Source organism: Rhipicephalus microplus, chromosome X (assembly GCF_043290135.1).
Source record: "Rhipicephalus microplus isolate Deutch F79 chromosome X, USDA_Rmic, whole genome shotgun sequence".
Lineage (NCBI taxonomy): Eukaryota > Metazoa > Arthropoda > Arachnida > Ixodida > Ixodidae > Rhipicephalus > Rhipicephalus microplus.
This window is the reverse complement of record NC_134710.1, coordinates 400,714,552-400,735,644: the sequence shown is the minus strand read 5'-3', so window position 1 is coordinate 400,735,644 and position 21,093 is coordinate 400,714,552. Positions and strand designations below refer to the sequence as shown.

General features: G+C 47.5%; 1 protein-coding gene across 1 annotated transcript in view; it reads right to left on the bottom strand.

Annotated features, from left to right (window-relative positions):
* LOC119161863 (protein tolkin) overlaps positions 1-21,093 on the bottom strand; it is a 420,624-nt gene that overhangs the window by 288,849 nt on the left and 110,682 nt on the right. Inside the window, 2 exon segments of the mRNA XM_075876846.1 lie at positions 2,618-2,813; positions 14,770-14,986. Coding sequence (XP_075732961.1) covers positions 2,618-2,813; positions 14,770-14,986 — 413 coding nt within the window.

Below are 21,093 nucleotides of genomic sequence, written 5' to 3'. Positions count from 1 at the left end.
CGGGCTACGCATTGTTCTAATCTGAATTATAGCTCGGTACGACCTAGCCGAATGTATCATTAGTCGGCCCCAAAAGGGTTGCGAGCAGAATGATAAAAGTTAGCATCGCTATAGACCGAGAAGCAGATAGAACGTAATATAACCAGTAGCGCAGTGGCAGCTGGGTTGTTGAATAAGCTGTGTTGTCACAATTTTCAGCGGAAAAACGTGCACAAATGTTACAGATGATCTGATTCATTAAACTGGTCATTTGTTCTAATGCGCTGTTGTAAAAGCACACATATTATTTTCCGATATGCGCATAAATATTCGATGACGCAGTGATGAAAAGCTGCAGTCGCAGTGCCCCAGTCATTGAGAAGCCACCACAATGGGTGCCATGTGAAATGATGCCTTTCATCACGCGTGAGTGGCATGTGTAACGCAGCTAATCAATGTGGTTGTTGCGATGGTCTAGCCGGCTGAATAATTAGTGATAACTGTTAATCGCTCCTTTTCAGCATTAGACCGAAGACATGAAAATGAAACACAGTGCTGACAGAAAGGTTATAACATCACAACCACATGCAACTAAAACATGCCGACGCTACACGCGGTAAGCGTCCCTTGTAAACGATGCTATGCCTCTATCAATTATATACGTACGCCTGCGACACCGTTTGAATTAGCCCGACACATCCGGCCGAGTTCTATTCATATAGTTATGCGCTATCCTAGAAGCAGAGGGCTGTCATACGTGCTAGAATGCAGGTTCCCACCCGGTTCACTTGATTGATGCATGTGCCTTGAGATGAGGAAAATATTTGACAATGAAGTGTAATCGCATCGTGTGCTGACGGAAACTTTTGCTCGCTCCTTGGTCTCCTTTACGCTGACGATAGTACAATAACTTCCTGTGACCAAGATCTCCAAAATATGCTATCATAATAAAAGACAGATGTCAGTAATTTTGTTTCATGATGCAATAATAATATGTTGAAAATCAACCATATTAAAATAGCTTTCATTTATTTGACCCTCATAAAAAACGTAACAATAGGTCCAGAAATATACATGGATAACTGCGTCATTACACCATCAAAGTCAATTATTTTTCTAGGTATAACATTAGATCCTCACCCTAAATTTAACTTTCTTACAAACTTTGTCATCAAGAACACAGCTTTTACCATTCGCATACTCATTAGCCCTAGACATTGTTTTCAGCAATATATTCTCAAATAACTTTACTGTGCATTTTATTCACAGTCCCCCTAATTACTGCATTTCATCCTAGGCCAACACGTATGCAACTCATCTTGCATCCATCATTCAGCTTCAGAAAATAACAATCCGTATCATCACTCATAGTTCATACGCTGCATCAGCAGCACCCATCTTTAGCACTCTTGAAGTTTTACCTGTCACCTCCACTTTTCAACTCAAACTTGGTGTTTTATTATTCAGAAGTAGAACAGGTAAAACTTCAACAGACATACTTCCCCTAACACACTGTCACAATAATAGTAACACGCGGCTTTCTTACAATAGTAACCTCCTGCTTCCAAAAGTAAACACTAAATACGGTAAAATCACAGAGTTCTTTATTGCAATTTCATCATGAAATTTACTTCCATCGACTATTAAGTCAAGCCCATCATTACATAATTTCCGGCGTCAACTCAAACAATTTTTACTAACCACACGCATCACCTGATCATTTTGGTGCATTTTTATCTGTGTTGGTTTATATATATTTGTATTTATGCATGTGTATACGTTTGCTACATATGTATATCCCTTGATAAATATTTAAGTGCTAGTTTGTTACAGTGAAATTGTTTCTTACGGTTTCTTTGCTGTCAATCTTTGCTTAAGTTTTTCGTACTTGTTCTAACAGGAGGTCCTCGTGACAGTTTTGACTTTGGGACCTTCTTCTGTATTGTTCGCTTTTTTTCCGTTGTATTGTTTTGTAGTACTGTACTAAGTATACTGAATAAATTGAAATGAATTCCTCCAGAACTTTGCCGATGAGTCGCGACTATGCTGTGCAGGTTATGGTTGGGTGTCGCCTTTACGGATGCATACACGTTTCGCATAGGAATGGCCAACACTGCAACATGTGACCATTGCGGCAGAGACAAAACAATTTGGCATATTCTGTGCGAATACCCAGGGTACTGTTTGCAGAGACAGCCACTCTGCAATGGACTAGATGAACTGGACAACCAGACTTTTTCGGAAGAAAAAATTCTGCGCTACCGACAGGACTTTATATCGCAGAAGAAAGGCGCTCCTGCGCTTCCTACGTTCAACCGGTCTCTCCAAACGACTGTAATCGGAACTCCCTGCATGTGTGTGCATATGTGTGTATTTTTTTCAAATTTGTTTATCTCCCTCACTCTCTATCTTCTTTCCGACCCTTATTTCCCCACCCTTGTACAGGATAGCAAATCAGTTCTAGGTTAACCTTCCTGTCTTTTCCTTTTATATATTGCTCTCTCTATTTCCGCAGAAAAGAAAGAAAAAGCGATGACTCAGCAATAGGTACCTGAGTCATCGCTGTTTTCTCACCCACAGTCTTTAGTTCTGTTGCTAATGAAATGGTCCCTAATGAGAATCTCGCGTATGTACTCACGTGGGCACTTGTAGAGTCTGTTGGTCTGCGATATGTCGCCGGGCGACAGGCGCACCCGCTGGCCGATCTCGGGCCGGTGCCTAGTGGTGGCGTTCTCCTGCGGCAGGATGGTGTCCAGGTGCGTGCTCTTTGAAAACGTGTTGCGCGTGTAGTGCATGATGAGCTCGAAGTCGTACGCCAGGCCCAACGAATTGACCTAGAAGGGGGAATATGCGCAAAATGAAGTGATGGTACGGCAAAAATAATATAATAAAATAACAAACAAAATATTATTACCAATAAAGTCATAATAATAACATTATTAATGAATCAAAGATTTATGTCCGGAACCACTTGGATCTTAGCCAAAGGATAAAATTATGAGAAACGCGATAGGGGAGATCTACAGAAATTTCTACCACCTATGGTTCTGTAACCCGGACATTAATTAAAGCACATGGGCCTATAAAAACTATGTAATAGTAAATGGTGTTTGTCCCTATGAAAAAACTCACTGGTGAAAGCCATCATCCCTGGCCACATTAACAGGCAATTTATGTAACGTAAATTCCCCATAGACGAAGTAGACGCGCAGCCCTCTAGATCGAATCCTGTGGCAATAAAAGGAAAGGTAAATTTTTTATAAATGTTGATGTAACTTGAAGCGCCGAGACATTGCTGGATTGTGATCTTTTCCCGCGCTATCAACCGGTGGTGTTTGATTGATATATAGGGTTTAACGTCCAAAATCCACCATATGAATATGAGAGACGCCGTAGTGAAGGGCTCCAAAAATTTCGACCACCTGGGGCTCTTTAACGTGCACCGAAATCTGAGCACACGTTCCTACAACATTTCCGCCTCCATCGGAAATGCAGCGGCCGCAGCCAGGATTTGATCCCGTGACCTGCGGGTCAGCAGCCGAGTACCTTAGACACTAGACCACCGCGTCGGGGCAACCATCGGATGGTGAACTGAAAGATTCGTTGCAGTACGAGACGCAGAGGCGTCGTTGAGCCGGTGGGGCCCATCCCTCCGGGGCAAAATTTCAAGTGTCAGCCGTCTCGGCAAGATAGAGCTCAAGTGGAAAATTTTCAACGGATAGCGTTGAAGAGTTGGTTTCGCAAAAATCCTTGCGTTGGCGTCAGCGCCGTCAGTTGCACGAGAAAAAATCACCTTGTCCACGACAAAAAACTTGAGAAACATGCAAATACAACAAATAATAAAAAAATATCAGTCTGAGTAAAAATCGAAAGTTGTCTGCATTCGTGGCAAGGCGGTGCTCTACCACAGAGCCACGCATTGCTTAATGCTGTTTTGAGAAAAAATTCATAAGATGAAGAGAGACAGAAACAAGTGCTCAAGATTACACACACAGAATAAAGGGACACCTTTGCCGCAAAGGAGAAACCAATGAACGCGACAGCAAGAAACTGGAAGATAACGAAAAGAATGGCAAGCAGATTGAAACGTTCCCCACGTTTTCTCACGCACAAATGACGCACGAAACCTACTCATAGGTACAGATCACCGTAAATAGGCCTTTCAGTTGTTGCTTCGCTGTGTGTGAAAAGCGCGCCGTTTTCGCAAACGGAGAGTGTACAAAGATTTCAGTTACCTTTGTGCGTCCGGTAAAAACAACAGGATCATTCCGGGGAAATCCCAAGGCCAGCCAAGACGTACGATCTTCCCCACCGCGAGATGAGGGCGCGCGAGCGAGTGTACACTCGCCTCCTCTCCGCGGAGCAAAGTACGCGTGGAAGATGAGAGCGCGCCGTCGCGTCGTGTTTATTTGGCGACGCGCGCTCATTGCTCCATCTTGCTGGTAATGCGAAAACACGATAGACCCCCCCCCCCCCCCCAAGACGCCCGTCAACAACGGTAAGAGGTAGCTATCAATCGCTTTTCGTTTGAAATATCAAGTACGTGCCTCTCCGTTTCTCAGTGCTTAACGCCTCGCAGTCACGTTTCAGAGGCCCGAAGTTCGATACCGCGCGCGACAGTCTTTTTCTGAATTTTTTTTGTTTCTTGCGTTTTCATATATATATATATACATACATATATATGTATATATATATATATATATATATATATATATATATATATATATATATATATATATATATATATATATATATATATATATATATATATATATATATATATATATATATATATATTGACACTAGCATGTAGTGTGTTTCTGGCTGTTGCGTGGCTAGTGTCGTCATTACTTGTGTCGAAGGATTTGGTCGGCAGAAAGACGATGACGAACTCGCGCTTCTCGATCGAAGCTCTTCCGCTGTTTGCTACACTGTTACTTTCACTGATTTTAATACCATGATAAACTGGTGTAGGCGCTGGGCACAATCCCAATTCGCTAGTTTTAACTCAAGCCGCTTCAAGCGTCTGCCACCATTCCAATAATTCCGGAGGAAAACCTGGCACTTCACCTCAGCCGCCACTTGCTAAGACTACCAGCTGAATTTGGTCTCTTGAGCTCGGCAAGAATAACCACCACAACGGCAAGTCAGACGCAAGAGAGCAACGTAGACCAACTCACATCCACCCCAAGCGTCGTCTACACAGCACGCACCTCGAAGCCGTTTCATAGTGATGTATTTAAGGACGTAGATGACAGGCTAGACCACTTCGATCGGGTTGCAGCCGCCAACGAATGGAACGACACCAAGAAGCTTCGCTACGTCTATTGCGCACTTGAAGGCTATGCTCATATCTGATATAAGAACCATGAGCCGTCTACCACCAACTGGCAAGAATTTCAGCGACAGCTATGCCAGGCATTCAGAAATCCCGAAAGGAAAGAAAAGGCCGAGCAGGCTCTGCAAAGCCGGCTTCAGAAGTCAAATGAAAACGTGGCTATGTTTGTCGAAGACATGTCACGGTTGTTTAAGCGCGCTGACCCCATGGTGGATGAAACAAAAAAAGTTCGACTCCTCCTGCAGGGTGTCAAGTAGCAACTTTTTGCTAGACTCATACGTAAGCCCCCAACCACTGTCGACGAGTTTATCGCGGAAGCTACCACCATGCAACGGGCACTTCAGCAACGCTCTCCCCAGTACGACCGCCAAGCTTCTGTTGCCGCGGTGTCACCTTTTACCTGTAGACAGGACTTATCAGCACTCCACGATCTTGTGCAGAGCGTGGTCCGCGAGGAGCTCGAAAAATTCCGTCCCACTTCTGCTCACCCAAGTACGACGATTCTGGGAGACATTATTCGCGATGAACTCAAGAATGTGACCCAACCATTGCTCCCAATGCGTGCGGAAGCTCCTGCTCTGTGTTACGCCGAAGCATTGAGGAGTCCTCAACCTTCTACCAGACGGTGGCCACCCTCTACTTTCTCACCATTGCCCCGTTAATTCGCACCTGCGAATAACTACGAGAGCACTTTTCAGTATGACGTTCCGCGTGAAGTCACCCGTAAATTTGACGTATGGCGCACCTCTGACCACAGGCCAATTTGCTACCACTGCGGCGAAGCGGGCCATCTGTACGGCCAGTGTGCGTATCGCAGGATGGGCCTTCAGGAGTTTCACCATAACGCGCATCGACCCAGCAACGGGGAGCGGCCTTGCGAGATTCAGCAATACCTAGCAGCGCAGTAGCCGTTTCCCCCTGCACAAAGCCACCGGCCACGCTCACTTTCTCCTCGGCGCCTCGGCTCGCCTAGTCATTACGCCAAGTTCTTTGGTGTATGAAACAGATCCCCAGGTCCTGGCCCACGCCAGGAAAACTGAGGCCAGCGGCCTCTGGAGGTAGGGCCGCTGTTGGCCGAACTGATAAACATCCTCCGCCACGACACGTTGACGACGCCAATATTTCTGTCACGAAATTTCTCGAACGTGACGCAGCAATTTCCGCCGATATTTCTATAACCGTCGACAATCACTCGACCACCGCACTCGTGGATACTTGCGCCGATTACTCCGTTATGAGTGGTGACTTCGCGGCTGCTCTCCGAAAAGTGGTGACGCCATGGAATGGTCCACAGCTGCGTACGGCGGGTAGTCATCTAGTGACGCCGCTTGGGAGGTGCACTGCCCGAGTACATATTGGCGCTTCGACCTTCATCGGGACTTTCGTCGTACTGCGGGAATGCTCCAGGCAGGTCATCTTGGTATTAGACTTCCTTCTAGACTATCGGGCTATTAAAAACCCCCGAGATTTGCTGGTGACGTTTTCACGTAACGAACATTCTCAGTATTGTGAATCGCGTATGATGGCGTTGCGTGTATCCGACGATGCAGTGACAGTACCGCCCCGTTCTAATGTTCTGGTTCCAGCTACGAGGACGCCTCGAGACTCCTCCATTCTTGGGGCATTTCGACAAAAATGCCGACACTGAAGTGCATACAGATGCAAGTAATTTCGGCCTTGGAGCCGTCAATGTGCAATGGCAGGAAGGTATCGGGCGAGTGACCGCCTACGCTAGTCATACGTTATCATCGGCTGAGGCGAACTATTCCACCATAGAAAAGGAATGCCTAGCTGTCGTGTGGGCCATATCTAAGTTTCGACCATATTTGTACGGGCTACCGTTTAATGTAGTTACCGACCCCCATTCTTTGTGCTGGCTTGCTGGCCTCAAAGACCCCTCAGACCGCCTAGCTCGATGGAGTCTACACTTACAAGAATTTGACGTTACGGTGGTTTACAAGTCAGGACACAAGCACACCGATGCTGACTGCCTATCACGTGTGCCAGTCGAGTTGATTCCTCCTGACCAAACTGACGACGAAAGTTTCCTTATGGCCGTCACAGCCTCTGACTTGGCTCAAAAAGAGCGTGATGATACAGAACTTCGCCCCATCATTGACTATTTCGAGGAGAAGCTTGAACAGCCACCACGAACATTCAGGCGCACGATTTCATCATTTTTCATACGTGACCACGTCCTGTACAAGCGGAGCTTTGATCCCAACGCTTCAACCACCCTACTGACCGTACCATCTGTGATGCGAGACGACGTCCTTAAGGCATGCCATTACGAACCGTCTTCCGGGCATTTAGGGTTTACGCGTACACGTATTCGCCCCACGTACTACTGGCCCAAACTGTCCCGTACTGTAAAGCACTACGTCAAAACCTGCCTAGACGGTCAGCGTCGCAAAACTCCGCCCATGAAACCTACTGGTATTTTACAACCTGTGGAGCCACCCCGAGAACCATTTCAACAAGTTGGCATGGACTTGCTAGGTCCATTTCCAAAATCTTCAGCAGGGAATCGCTGGATAATAACTGCGACTGACTATTTAACCCGTTACTGTGAAACACGATCACTCCAGCGTGGTACGGCAAGCGATGTCGCGGATTTCTTCATTCATGCTGTCGTCCTCTGCCATGGTGCACCTGCCTAGGTTCTAACAGACAGAGGCAGGGCCTTCACTGCACAACTACTGAAAGAAGTGATGACACTCAGTGGCACCGTACATCGCTGAATGACAGCTTACCATCCACAAGCTAACGGATTGACATAACGGCTCAATAAGACCATCACAGAGATGATTTCCATGTATGTCGACGTAGACCATAGGAACAGGGACAATGTGCTTCCTTTCATAACTTTCGCTTATAACACCGCCGTGCAAAAACTACCGGATTTACACCTTTCCGCCTGCTCCACGGCCACGAAGTTACTGCGATGTTAGACGCCCTGCACTTACCTGACGCATTTACGACCACCACCGAAAATGCTGACCAGTATGCGCAGCACGCCGAAGAAGCTCGACAACTACCTCGCTTGCGCATTCGCTCTCAGCAACAACACGATGCCCATAGGTACAACCTTCAGCACAGAGAAGTCACCTACCACCCCGGTCAAAAAGTATGGCTCTGGAGTCCCGTACGCTAACGCGGTCGTTCTGAGAAGCTCTTGCGTCGTTATTTTGGCCCTTACAGGGTTCTTCAACGCCTCAGCGATATAAACTACGAAGTTATCGCAGAGCCCAGCGTGCACTCCTCCCGTCGTCATGTCCAGCCGGACATCGTCCACGTGGCTAGGATGAAGCCGTAATACTCGCGCTGAAGACTTCCTCGTGCCTTCATACATTTGAAAGCATCGAGTGGAAGCTTTTAGAGAGGGGGAGTAAGGACACGAGCATGTAGTGGATTTCTGGCTGTTGCGTCGCTAGTGTCATCATTACTTGTGCATGTCAAAGGATTTGCTCGGCAAGAAGACGACGACGAATTCGCACTTCTCGATCGAAGCTGTTCCGCTGTTTGCTACACTGAAGCTTGCACCAATTTTAATACCGTGACGAAATATATACATACATACACACACACATATATATATGTATATATATATATATTTATTTATTCGTACGGTGAGTGCTGGCGACGCCGACGCCGGCGGCAAAATACAGCCGAGAGTGTCTATGTGATTGCTCTCGCAATAAAAAGGACGATATGACTGTCACGCGATGGAAGTAACCTCCTTAAACACATGTAATAATGTATGGCGTCACGCCAGGCATCAACATATGTGAATTGCGCGACGATTGGGTGTCTTGAAGGCCAACTCATTACAAAGTGCTTCGTGCGTTGCCCCACGGACGTGCATTGGGCCCTTCACTGATTTGCAAAAGGAACAACTATGGCGTAATGGGCACTTAACAAGTGTACTTGCAGTATACAGTTTAGAATACTTTGAAGCGGCCAGTGTCACACGCACAGTCGTTCGTTTCCTCACGGCATGGTTGGGGTGTATAATGTGTCCAGACGTTCACCATTTAGCATGGGCATATTCCGGTTTCGCGGCTGAGACCCCCCTGTCCTGCCAACATACTTGCGGGAAAGCGTCCTGTCTCAATTTCGGCTATAAGCCGCCACGAACTCTTGGTCAGCTCCATCGTATATACCACACACTGTGCTACACTTGGCGACAACTTTTCTTGGCAGTACTGTAGAAGCTACAGAACCCAATCTTGTGCCTGTTACCATGCCAAGAAATAGTACTCAAATATGATATCTGGAGTTTAACGTCCCGAAACCACAATATCATCAAGACAGACGCCGTAGTGGAGGGCTCCGGAAATTTTGACCACCTGGGGTTCTTTAACGTGCACCCAAATCTGAGCACACGGGCCTACAACATTTCCGCCTCCATCGGAAATGCAGCCGCCGCAGCCGGGATTCGATCCCGCCACCTGCCGGCCAGCAGCCGAGTACCTTAGCCACTAGACCACTGCGGCGGGGCGAAATAGTGCTCAAGTTTACTGGCAATTTTCTCTTTTTTTGCTGAAATAAATACTGCTCTCTTTAGTTGTTGTAAGACTAAGAAAAGTTGCTGTAAGCCGTACGTAAAATACAACTATTGTTCAGTTTGCGACACTGCCCTAGTTTTCTTTCTTTTTCATAGAAAGAAACACCTTTTCGGCACACCCGTTTTTCAATGCAAATATAGCGTCCGTATGCGTGGGTCAGTGCACATGGCCGGAAACGCGATGTTCAGTTCTCGAAGAAAATTCCAGGATATAGGTTTGCTAAAAGCTTACCCTACGAAGCGACCGGGAAGGAACGTGACAATCTCTCCTTCCGTTGCGCACAAGGACGCTACAGCCGGGTTCGTCGACTCTTCGATACGACGTAGAGATGAAACTCGAAGCAGGTCGTCAAAACATGTTTAATTACCCAACAAAGTGCGACAATCTCTGGTTTGGGGGCTGATAGCGCAACTTCGTAAGAATCGAAAACGTAATCCTGCAGTGCCATGGCTGCCACACAAAAGGGAACCGCCGAAGCACGCGAACGAAAAGTCACCCACAAAGGCAGAGCATGACTCCCTCCGTTCTATCCAATGCCAAGACAGTTATGTGGAGATAGGTTTGTTAAAGTCTTACCCTACGAAGCGACCGAGAAGGGACACGACAATCTCTACTGCCGTTGCGCAAAAACTCGCTACGGCCATGTTCAATGACTCTTGGACACGGCGCAGAGATATCACTCGGGCAGGTGGTCAACAAACAAGGGTTTATTAACCCAAAATACAGCACAATGCGACAATCATGGTCTTGTGGGCCGGCAGACAACTCCGCAAGACCGACCGAGTGTGCGCTGCCAGCAGGCACTGGGGCTATCACACGAAGGGCAGCAGCCGAGCCCGTGTACGAAAAGCCGCCCTAAGTGCCAACCACTGGCACGGGTATGCTCGCACCTACGCGTCAAAATGGTGAAATGCGCCCCTCGGCGTCGACGTTCGAGGAGCATACGCGAGGAGGCGCGGAGATCAATCCGGGCTTGATATATTTATCTACGTCCCCACGTGAACGGCAGCGCCAACCAATCACAGGCCATGATGCCTCCGAATGCTGTGCCTACTGGCCATCACTTCAAAGGCACGGCCGAGTGCTGGAAGCAAGCATGGAAACTACTCCAAATGTTCCTGAATGACCGCTTCGACATCTATAACGACAACTACACGACGAACGACTGTGAGTGCTACCAGCGTGACATGGGTTCGTGCCGAGTTCGAGCAAAGCCGACAAATCCATCGAATGCTGACCGGCTGCGCTTGCACCGGTCCCGAGTGTGATCGTCGGCCAAGTGAAAACATTCAACAGACTACTGTAGCATGTCAGTGCTGCTGCGCTTTGGTCTCTCTTTTTCTGTGCTAAAAAATAGTGTGAAGAACCTTCGGAGGTTTCCAGCTTTGATCGTGAGCCCTCGCCTACCGCGAGGTCAGTCCAGAGCGGCGTCTGCATTCAAGGCCTCTACCATTGAGTTTGTATGAACAAGCTCATGTGAGGAACATTGGTTGAAAAAAATCGACGGTAGTTCTAGTCGCAAAGTAGAAACTATATGCGACGCCCAGAACATTGCGTAGTGCCTACACAGGAGTTTTTGTTCACACTGTGTTTGTTTTCAGCATCAGTATCCATCATCGCTGAAAGTGAACCTCGTACTAGCCAACACATTTCGGTGATGTGGAAACGTGCGTACATAGTAGGATAAGTGTATTTGCGGATTGTACGACGCTGAAACATTCGTTGGCTTCTGTGCTAATTGTTTGCGTCTGTTTTCAAGCTAACAACAAGCGTGCGCTGGTTGGTAACAGTGTGATGTGATTTCATGGCGGGCACTAGCGACACTGACACATAAAGCTGTCAGCGGTCTCATTTCCATTCATGTATAAGATAGATATTTGAACGTGCGTTGCTGTGGTGATTGAGAAAGAAATTTGCATGATTTAGTGCTGCAGGTGTTGCCTGCTATTTAACTTCTCGATTCGTGTTCTGCTTGTGTGCCAAGATCGGTCGCACATACTTTGTTTGGCAGCATTATAACACACACAACTTTTTAGTCTATTCTGATACTCATAGTTGGGTAAACAATGGCGCTTTTCGATTGTTTTAGAGTTTATTATACTATAAAACAAGTTTTGTTTACAACTGGACAGATCACAGGGTGAAAACCTTGTAAGTGAGAAGCACCTGATTTGAAATTGGCTGTTCGATAACACCGTAGCAGGAAGAGGAGAGCGTGTCACGACATTTTTGTACAGAATGAGTGAAAGTGCATTATAACTGTAGTGCACTTTGACAGCCCCTCCCCTGGTAGCCGCAGCAGACGCTGGGCTACCAGGGGAGGGGATGTCACTGGCGGCCATTGGGGATCGGTAAAGCCCCGTGACGTGTGCTAGCGTGACGTAAGTGGGAGACGCGTTGTTCGGGCAAGTTTGGACATGTGTCTTCATGCAGGGAAACCCGACGTAGAGTGCTGAACTCTCATATCTATAACAACAGAGCATCGGCCCCGCCACGGTGATCTAGTGGCTAAGGTACTCGGCTGCTGACCCGCGGGTCGCAGGATCAAATCCCGGCTGTGGCGGCTGCAATTCCGATGGAGGCGGTAATGTTGTATGCCCGTGTACTCAGATTGGGGTGCACGTTAAAGAACCCCAGGTGGTCGAAATTTCCGGGGCCTTCCACTACGGCGTCTCTCATAATCATATGGTGGTTTGGGGACGTTACACCCCACAAATAAATCAAAACAACAGAGCATCACGTGCGAAACATCGCGAGTGACATCTGCAGTCGCGAACACACCACATCTCAGCATGCGCGGCACAAGTGATGTGTCTGCCTTGCAGTTGCCCCCTTCTTGATCGCTGCAGTCGCGATGACTGCTTTTGCTATCGAAGCGCTGTCAACAATAAAGAACCGAAATAAAAAAAGAAACTATCAATTTCCCGGACAGGCGCCTTTTATACTCTAAACTTATTCTGGCTTCGTGATATCATATCAAAGCTAGAAAACTTCGCTTGGTTTTTTCGCTTTTTTAGTTTTTTCGCTAAATCGTTCCCAGCGTTCAACGGCCAAAGCGGTTGTTGCGTACGTGGTCATAAACAGGGATCAGTATTGCAAGGTAGGCACATCAATAGCAGCGCGCATGCGCAGATTGGCACATTTGCGACGCAGATGTCACTCGTGCATTTCCACGCGTGACGCTCCGTCATTATAGACATGAGAGCTGAGAGCTGTACGCCTCGCAGCAGACAAAAGGGCCAGGCAGCGAAACCACGGTGGTCTTGTTCTCGGCGCCCCCGTCAGCACTCAATTAAGCTGGAGGGTGAGGCGCCAAAGGGAAAGGGGAACTCGTTTCACAAATTGTACTCTTTATATGACGGTAAAGTGTACAGTGAAAAATCGAAAGGTATCTCTCCTCTATATTTTTTGTGTGTATGTTCTTTAGATACGAAGAAGCTTTTGAATAGCCTGTGTAACGCTGTCCCTCCGTCCGTACCACTCCTGTCGCTGCAGGTATCGGAGTGGTGCCAAGTAGCTTACGCCCTCCTAGCAGTGCACCGTGACGTCTCTCTTCCTCGCCTGCCGGGTGCTCGCCGCGTGTCAGCTCTCTGTCTCTCTCTCTCTTCACCCTCTCCACCCCTCGCAACGCTCGAGCCCACTTCTCATGTTGGCATCATCTCACCCAGCCACCTCTCTTCATCTGTGAGTGAGAAGTCGCCGCGCACCTCGAGAATCTCGCAGCGCCGACAATGTGGACAGCGCGCCGCTGCTTGCCGCGCGTTCGCGCCGACGGACAGGACGCGATGGCGGCATGCTTCCCGCTAGTGTGCGCGTATATTTCCCGGCTGTCGCCGGCGTCGCGAGGGTTAGCGAAGCCGATCACGTTCGCGAATGGTGACGTCAACACCGACGAAGCGTGAGCCAGGGCAGCCGAACGCAACCGTCGACAGTGGAAGACCAGTCACACCGACTCGGTGCACGTTAAGAACACCGATCACTTTCGACAATACAAACGGCGTGTGGGTAACGTCAACGAAACGCGAGCCAAGCAAGCCGAGCGCAAGCGTCTTCAACGCGTTCCGCCTCCCGTGTAATAGCGATTCGAACAAAAGTTTCTCGAGTAAACGCTACACCGAGTTTCGCTTCAAAGTGTTGTCCCAGCACCCGCGTCGACGCCCGTTTCAACAACGCCGTGTGCACCGCTGGTGTTTTGCATCCCATAGGGTTTCCTTTGGGGAAATGGTCCACAGTTTCTTTTTCTAAAGCGTTAACGATGAAAACCAGAACTGAACTCAGCTGCAAGCTGCTGTACTCTTGTGAAGCGACGATAGAAGCAATATTTTGAAGGCCCGGGTAGTGTGCGACGTCAGTGCCCGTTAAGATGCATCACGTGGTAAAAATTTCCGGAACCCTCCACTGCGGTCTCTCTCATAATCCTCTCGTGGTTTTAGGACGAAAAACCCAAGATATCATAATTAAGTCTTCGCTTAACGCTCGCCTTCCTTCTCCTTCCCGAGTTCTTGCTTCAGCACTCTTGCTTTAATCTCTCCCACCCGAAGCTCCAACCTCCTTCCTCAACGCCCCCCCCCCCCCCGATCACTCTCATTCACTCCACTCTCTTATTGCAATGTCCTCACTTTCTCTCGAACCTGCTGTACTAGACAATGGAGCTTGCCCGATTTGTTTCACGCATACAAGCCCGATCTTTTTCGTTAACGACGTGGCCTTACTTCAAGCCGTTCGTTTTGAAATACAGTTGGTAAAGCTCAGTTGCAAGTCGTGGTCACCTCTTGCCTTTCGTCAAGTTTCCGCCCTACTACGCTAAAGCAGATGCATTATCCCATCAAGCCCGAACTGGTATACGTCCTCTTGCATACCAAAGGTGCAGTAGTGTTCACTCGCCTCCTCTTCGGTGAGCTTGTTGAAGTTGTACTCCTGGCCGGTCATGATGTTGCGGGTGACAATGTCGACGTGTTGGTCGCGGTCAGGCCGCGTGTGCTCGTGCCAAAAGCCGACCACGTGGCCTAGCTCGTGCACCACGATGCCGAACTTGTCGCAGTTCTTGCCGATGGAGATGGCCTGTGCCCCGTTGCCCCGCTTTCCGACGAACGAGCAGCATCTGCAAAGGCAAAATGCAGGTTCGCTCTGTGAACATGCCACCCTGCACAGTGTCAATCTTAAGGTGGTTCAGCTTACACAGACAGTATACGGTTGGCGTGGCGAGTTTTGTTGTTCAATCCAGCCAGGAGTAAAAATTTTCTGCGCTATACGGTGGGCCTGTTTCAGTGGATCACTCGCAGCAAACGTTTGGTTAATGGCTTTTATGCTTAATTAGTAGACTCATGCTTAATAATACTGGAATGGAATCGTACACACCCTAACGTGCTGTGTAATTCATGCCAGTGACATTACTTATGGCCAGCCCCAGCAGATCGTTATGATTCACCCGATAATATGGTAGACTTCAATTCTATAAGAACAACCCGGACATATTTATTCGCCAAACATCGCTTACTGGTAACAGCATTATTGCAACGAAAATTCTCGCAGATCATTAACATTGTTAGAAAAACGCCAGGCCTGCCCGGAAAACGCAGCATAGTCACAGCGAAAGCTATAAGTGGCCTTTCAGCGCCTTTTCAAAACACTCATTGGGTAACTTTATACTGCAAGCACACTTGCTTGATACCCCCTAGGGCAATGGTAATAATTTTTTTGATATAGGCCGGCATTCGCTATGATATATTTTTTGTCATTTTTCTGAGAAGCGTGGTATCCGCTAATCACTTGTAAGGAATTTTGTGCCAATTGTTCATGCAGTGGCTGACCAAGATGCGGCGTTATGGCTGAAGTGGGTAGGCACCACAGTTAATAGCGGAACAAGAAGAAGATTTGTAATGGGTTGGAGCATTGGACGCCCACTCGTTACGTTAATCGCATTGTGCGAGAACTGGTTGTTCTTTCGCTGTTTTCAAACGCTTTATAAGTTCTATTAACGCGATTGCTTTCCCGACATCAAGCCTGTCTAAGGCAAGTTTTTCAACAAGTCACAAGCACCTGCGTAGCTCAGTGGTAGAATGTTGAGCTGACACCCAGTGGACCTGTGTTCGAGCCCCACTGTGTCATTGGTGATAGGTTTTTTTTTTTCGAACGATGTGGTTACGGACACCGGCGGTGGTGGATAACCGCACGTGACCCGAGTTGTGATCTCATAACAGCTTTCGCTGTAATAGATTTTGTGTAGCGCATCCAGCTAGTAAGTACATGTCTATGCTGCATTTCTTGGCGTTGAACAAAGCATTGCATGGCGGATTGACACTTTTGCGCAAATGCAGGGTAGCTGTGTGCATACCGTGGTTTTACGAGTCATGTCGAGTAAAACGATGCTTGAAGAATAGCGTAGGTTGTGACGTTAAGTCGGAACTTATATAAGAATAGAGAGGCAAGTTTTATCGCAACGAGGTGGACGCTATATACTGTGCGACGACGCACTAAGCGTTTGTTGGCGCAGTTCTCTGCGGTTGAGCAACGCTTAAATATAGCTTGCTGAGTCATTGAAATGAATGTGTGAAAAATATTGCTTTGCTGTAAGATCGAGTGTCCAATACTGCCATCACATTTCACATCACCCCGACACGAATCCTGAGTAAAATGTTTTTCCGAAGCAGTTTGTTTACCTGACGTGGCGCTGCAGAAGAATACACGAATGCCACCATTAGAACTCCTGGCTCGAGTCCAGCTCGAATTCTTTTGTGCGTTGCATCCGATGGGGTTTTTTCACTCTCCGAGAACGCCACTGAAGCCAACACTACATTTTGTACGACAAGGGCCCCTAACACATGCTGTAGGCCGGTGTGCTCAGATTTAGGTGCACGTTAAAGAACACTGGTGGTCAAAATTTCCGCAGTTCTCCACTACGGCGTCTCTCATAATCACATGGTGGTTTTGGGACGTTAAACCACACATATCCAGCAAGGGCCCCTAACACTGTCGGATTTTAAAAGTTCCAATGCATGCATTGCCTCTAGTTGACTGATATGGACTCCGAACTACCTGTGGCACACACCCGCATAGTAGGGACGCTAGTATGCGGCTATGTCCCAGACGTGGCTGGGGAGGGTCACCAGAGCAGCAAATGTGAACTTTGAATTCATGGGCACAGTCACTGGTGCGCCCGCCGTCTCGCTATCTCGGCTGCCATCAACGAATGGCTCGTATTAGCGATGCCCACGGCCTATAGGTGGCGCGCCGTGCAATCCAAGATGGCAGTGGAGGGCTGATCAACACGTGAACTCGCACAGAAAACTGTAGGACGTACGGACGCAGTCCCCGTGCCGCTTTCACAGGATGAAATCTTGACCGTCAAATAAATGTATATTGTACCAAATTACTTTCCCAACCAATAGGAACTGCTGAATGTTCGCTACCTCATTTCTTGCCGCAGTGCAAAGGGTGGTGGTGTCAGCTGATCGACCGTGTATAAATGATGCTTTGCGTAATCCTGTGCGTGCTACAGAAAACTGATAAACTAGAATTGACGTATGAACTGAACGGTACTCCGAGATAATTTGTGCTGATCCTGCCTGGCGAATTTGCCGCAGTCCGCAGTAATAGGCCACTAGCGAGTACAACGCAGTCGCGGCGGCACAGGACCGAATGTTTACCGTAGCGATGGTTTGCAAACACATTACGCCGTCGTCATTACTTGCGCTGTAAGCGTCATGCAGCTGCTTGTTCAATGAAGCACAACAATTCAACTTCCCATTAAGTAGCGCTTGTGTCACAGCCATGATCAGACTCCAACAGTGCGATTCACTGCACTCAGATGTTGCAGGTTCCATCAGCGCGATCGAAACAAGGATAACGAAACGAATATACGCGTAGGCTTTTCGCAACGTCAAAACTGTGAAAATTTGCTGATGAACAACGTCGTTCCGACAGCACCGGTGAAGTGCAGGGGAAGTTGCCGTGGACTGTAGTCGTAACTGCGTGCCTATTTCATTGCTCCAAACATTTCGCTTAGCTGGTCGAGCTCGAGGGTATTGGAGGCACGCGGTGTTTTGTAATATTCACTGTAATCGGGATACATGCAATGCACAAGAAAAACTATGTTATGGTTTGATTTGAGCTCGCTCAAGGATATTATACAATAAATACAATCAAAGTCACGAGCGTGAAAAAGAAAACACTAGAAAAGCTTATTGCATCACGAACTCAACGCCTCAAAACATTTAAGAATCCGCCCAGTGTGAGTGGAGTTACAAAGCTTTGTCGCATGCTGCAATTGCATAATCTCTTCTCTAGTCCCGACGAAAGGGCTGGAAATAATCAGGGAGGCATAGAGAAATACCCTTACATAAATAGCGGACACTCCCGTAAAGAGTGTCTGAAAGGAGCTACTGCGCTCCTTTTAGCGCCACGAGTGGTTGGTCCGAGTCGATAATGCCTTCAACATAAATAAAGTAACAAATTTTCTTCTTTACGATGATGGGATTTGAACCTGAACCCTTATGCTCCGAAAGCAAGCGTCTTTTCCACTAGGCTACACACCCATGCTTCCGGGATAGAAATATCTGTACAACACATTTAAACATTTAATGAATATGCCTCTGTGCAAAACAAATGCAGAAAAACAACGCTTTCTAATCATACTATGCGGTTTTCTGTTGTAAGGCAATAAATGTCCTAAGCGGAACATGATGTAGAGCAGATATAAAAAATTCCACAAGTTATTGAAATTTTTTTCACAAAAAGTGGATGTCAAACCTGGGTAATCATTGTCCTCCCGAGGAGGTTATTACATGTCTTAAAAACGAGTAAAAGCGAGGAAGGGTGAGTCATCCAATGGTCAGTCAGACCCTTTTTTGCTGGGCCGCGAAAAGGCTCTTGTAGCCACTCTTTATATGGTATATTTCTCTATGAGGGAGCGATAGCAGGGCAAAGGAACTACCACGCCATGAGACCTTCAGCACTTTTTGTTTCGTCGAATGGGTGACCTTCTCAGTGTGATCGCGCGCGCACGCGTGGGCAAGTAGCGGCCTCAGTAACCTAATTTTTCGGTCACAGTTGCACAGATAATTTTTAGCTCACAACCAACGGGACCGACACCAGCGCCGAGTTTTCTGCGACACGAACTCTTTACGCTATCGCGTTAAAAAACATTAATGCATGACGGGACGCGATGTGCACTCGCTGGTCGTTCATCGTCGCTGTCACTCTCGGCGCGTTAACAACCATCTACGTCCAGTGGAAAATCCTTGACGTCAAGACAGTTTCTTTGAACATCACTGCTGAAAGTAATCTAAGGAGTTCTCTTCGCCAAACGACTTTGTTAGCACCAACAACGCACCATTGCGCAACCTCAACATGGCGTCACTCGCCACGTTTATATGAGAGTGCGTAGAACATTTCGCTTCGATACCAGGGAACAAAGAAATCGCTTGCAGTGTGCTGGCATCTATCAACGAACGTGCAAATCAAGCGGCACAGTGCAAACCAAGTTTGGAAGCGCAAATCGTGAGCCTGCGCCACTTTCCGCTTGCAATGAATGTTATGAAATTCATGCACTACAAAAGTTCTGACGAATGCTGTACGCAGGAAAAACAAGGTGAGTTTCAACTGCAAAGGTTACACAATATTATTTAACTATGCAACGTGGCTGCAGAAAATCTCGCGAAGCTGATATGTGTGCTCTGCGGGCTATATTCGAAAACGAGAGTCGCCATGTATTTTCACGAAAACTTCACCTCTTCAGGGGATGCTAAACCGGGGGAGGAACTATGAGGGTCATCGCCCCCGCGTGTTGGAAACCAGGGGGGTCACTAACAGCTGCTACGACCCCTCCCTCTTTTTTTTCACCTCCTTAGCAAAAACAAAGATAGGTATTAACGCCCCTATATATATATATATATATATATATATATATATATATAGGCAGGCATGATGGTTTAGTGGCCGTAGCGTTGTATATAGTCCAGTAGATCCTCCGTGAGCGGTCACAACGTGGTTTATTTCGACGTTTCGGCCTAGAGTCTGGCCTTCATCAGGATTAAAGATACAGTTTGTCGGTGCTCAGTTTTATACAATCTCAAATCAGAGGGCGAGGAAAGAGGAAAAAAAAACAGGAAAAAAGGAAAGAAAAAGAAGAAAAAGAGAAGAAGAAGAGAAAAATGATATACGGTGGACGCCCCTCGGGGGCCCCCCTTCCTTCCACTTTCCCCTTATCTCTCTCCCCCTTCTCCTCTTCGCCTTTCTGATGTCAGCGGTCTGTGTATGTTTCCGTTCACTAATGCATTCCTCCCGATCAGACGGCCCCTCCTGGCACCGAACCACCAGTGCCAGGAGGGCCGTCTGATCGGGAGGAATGCATTAGTGAACGGCAACATACACAGACCGCTGACATCAGAAAGGCGAAGGGGAGAAGGGGGAGAGAGATGAAGGGGAAAGTGGAAGGAAGAGTGAAAGGGGGGCACCCGAGGGGCGTCCACCGTATATCATTTTTCTCTTCTTCTTCTTCTCTTTTTCTTTCCTTTTTTTCCTGTTTTTTTTTCTTTCCTCTTTCCTCGCCCTCTGATTTGAGATTGTATAAAGATGAGCACCGACAAACTGTATCTTTAATCCTGATGAAGGCCAGACTCTAGGCCAAAACGTCGAAATAAACCACGTTGTGACCGCTCACGGAGGATCTACTGGACTATATATATATATATATATATATATATATATAGAAGCCCCCACACTTCAGATATATTTCCGGAGGTCCTGGACCTCTCGCAAGAACGTATCAGATTTATCGTGTCAAGGACGGCCCGGTATATTCACTCATACACACAACATACAAAGTAGTTTGTGTTCGTTTCTTGCTAGCGCGTTAACACTGAGGTTAGCACCGCCGAACGAGGGAGCGTTGGGAGTGTCTGCCTACTGATCATTCTTGAGAGGAAGCTCCCGAATTCCTCTAGGCAGCGTGACAGTCTATGAACATTGCGAATACGCTTCTACGTGCCGCGCTCTCAACGCGAAGAGAGTGCGCGAGGTGTCCCTGGAGCAGCCGTATTTTTTCTGTTACACAAGCGTTTTGTAGAGTTACGTGAGAAAGCATCCAAAAGAGTTAGCTGCCTAGCCTCGCTTCGCAGAACATTACTATTTGTTGCTATCACATTTATTGCTTCGCACTTGCGGTCACACTGACCTTTTTTTTCTCTTCAATACAACCTTATGTCTGAC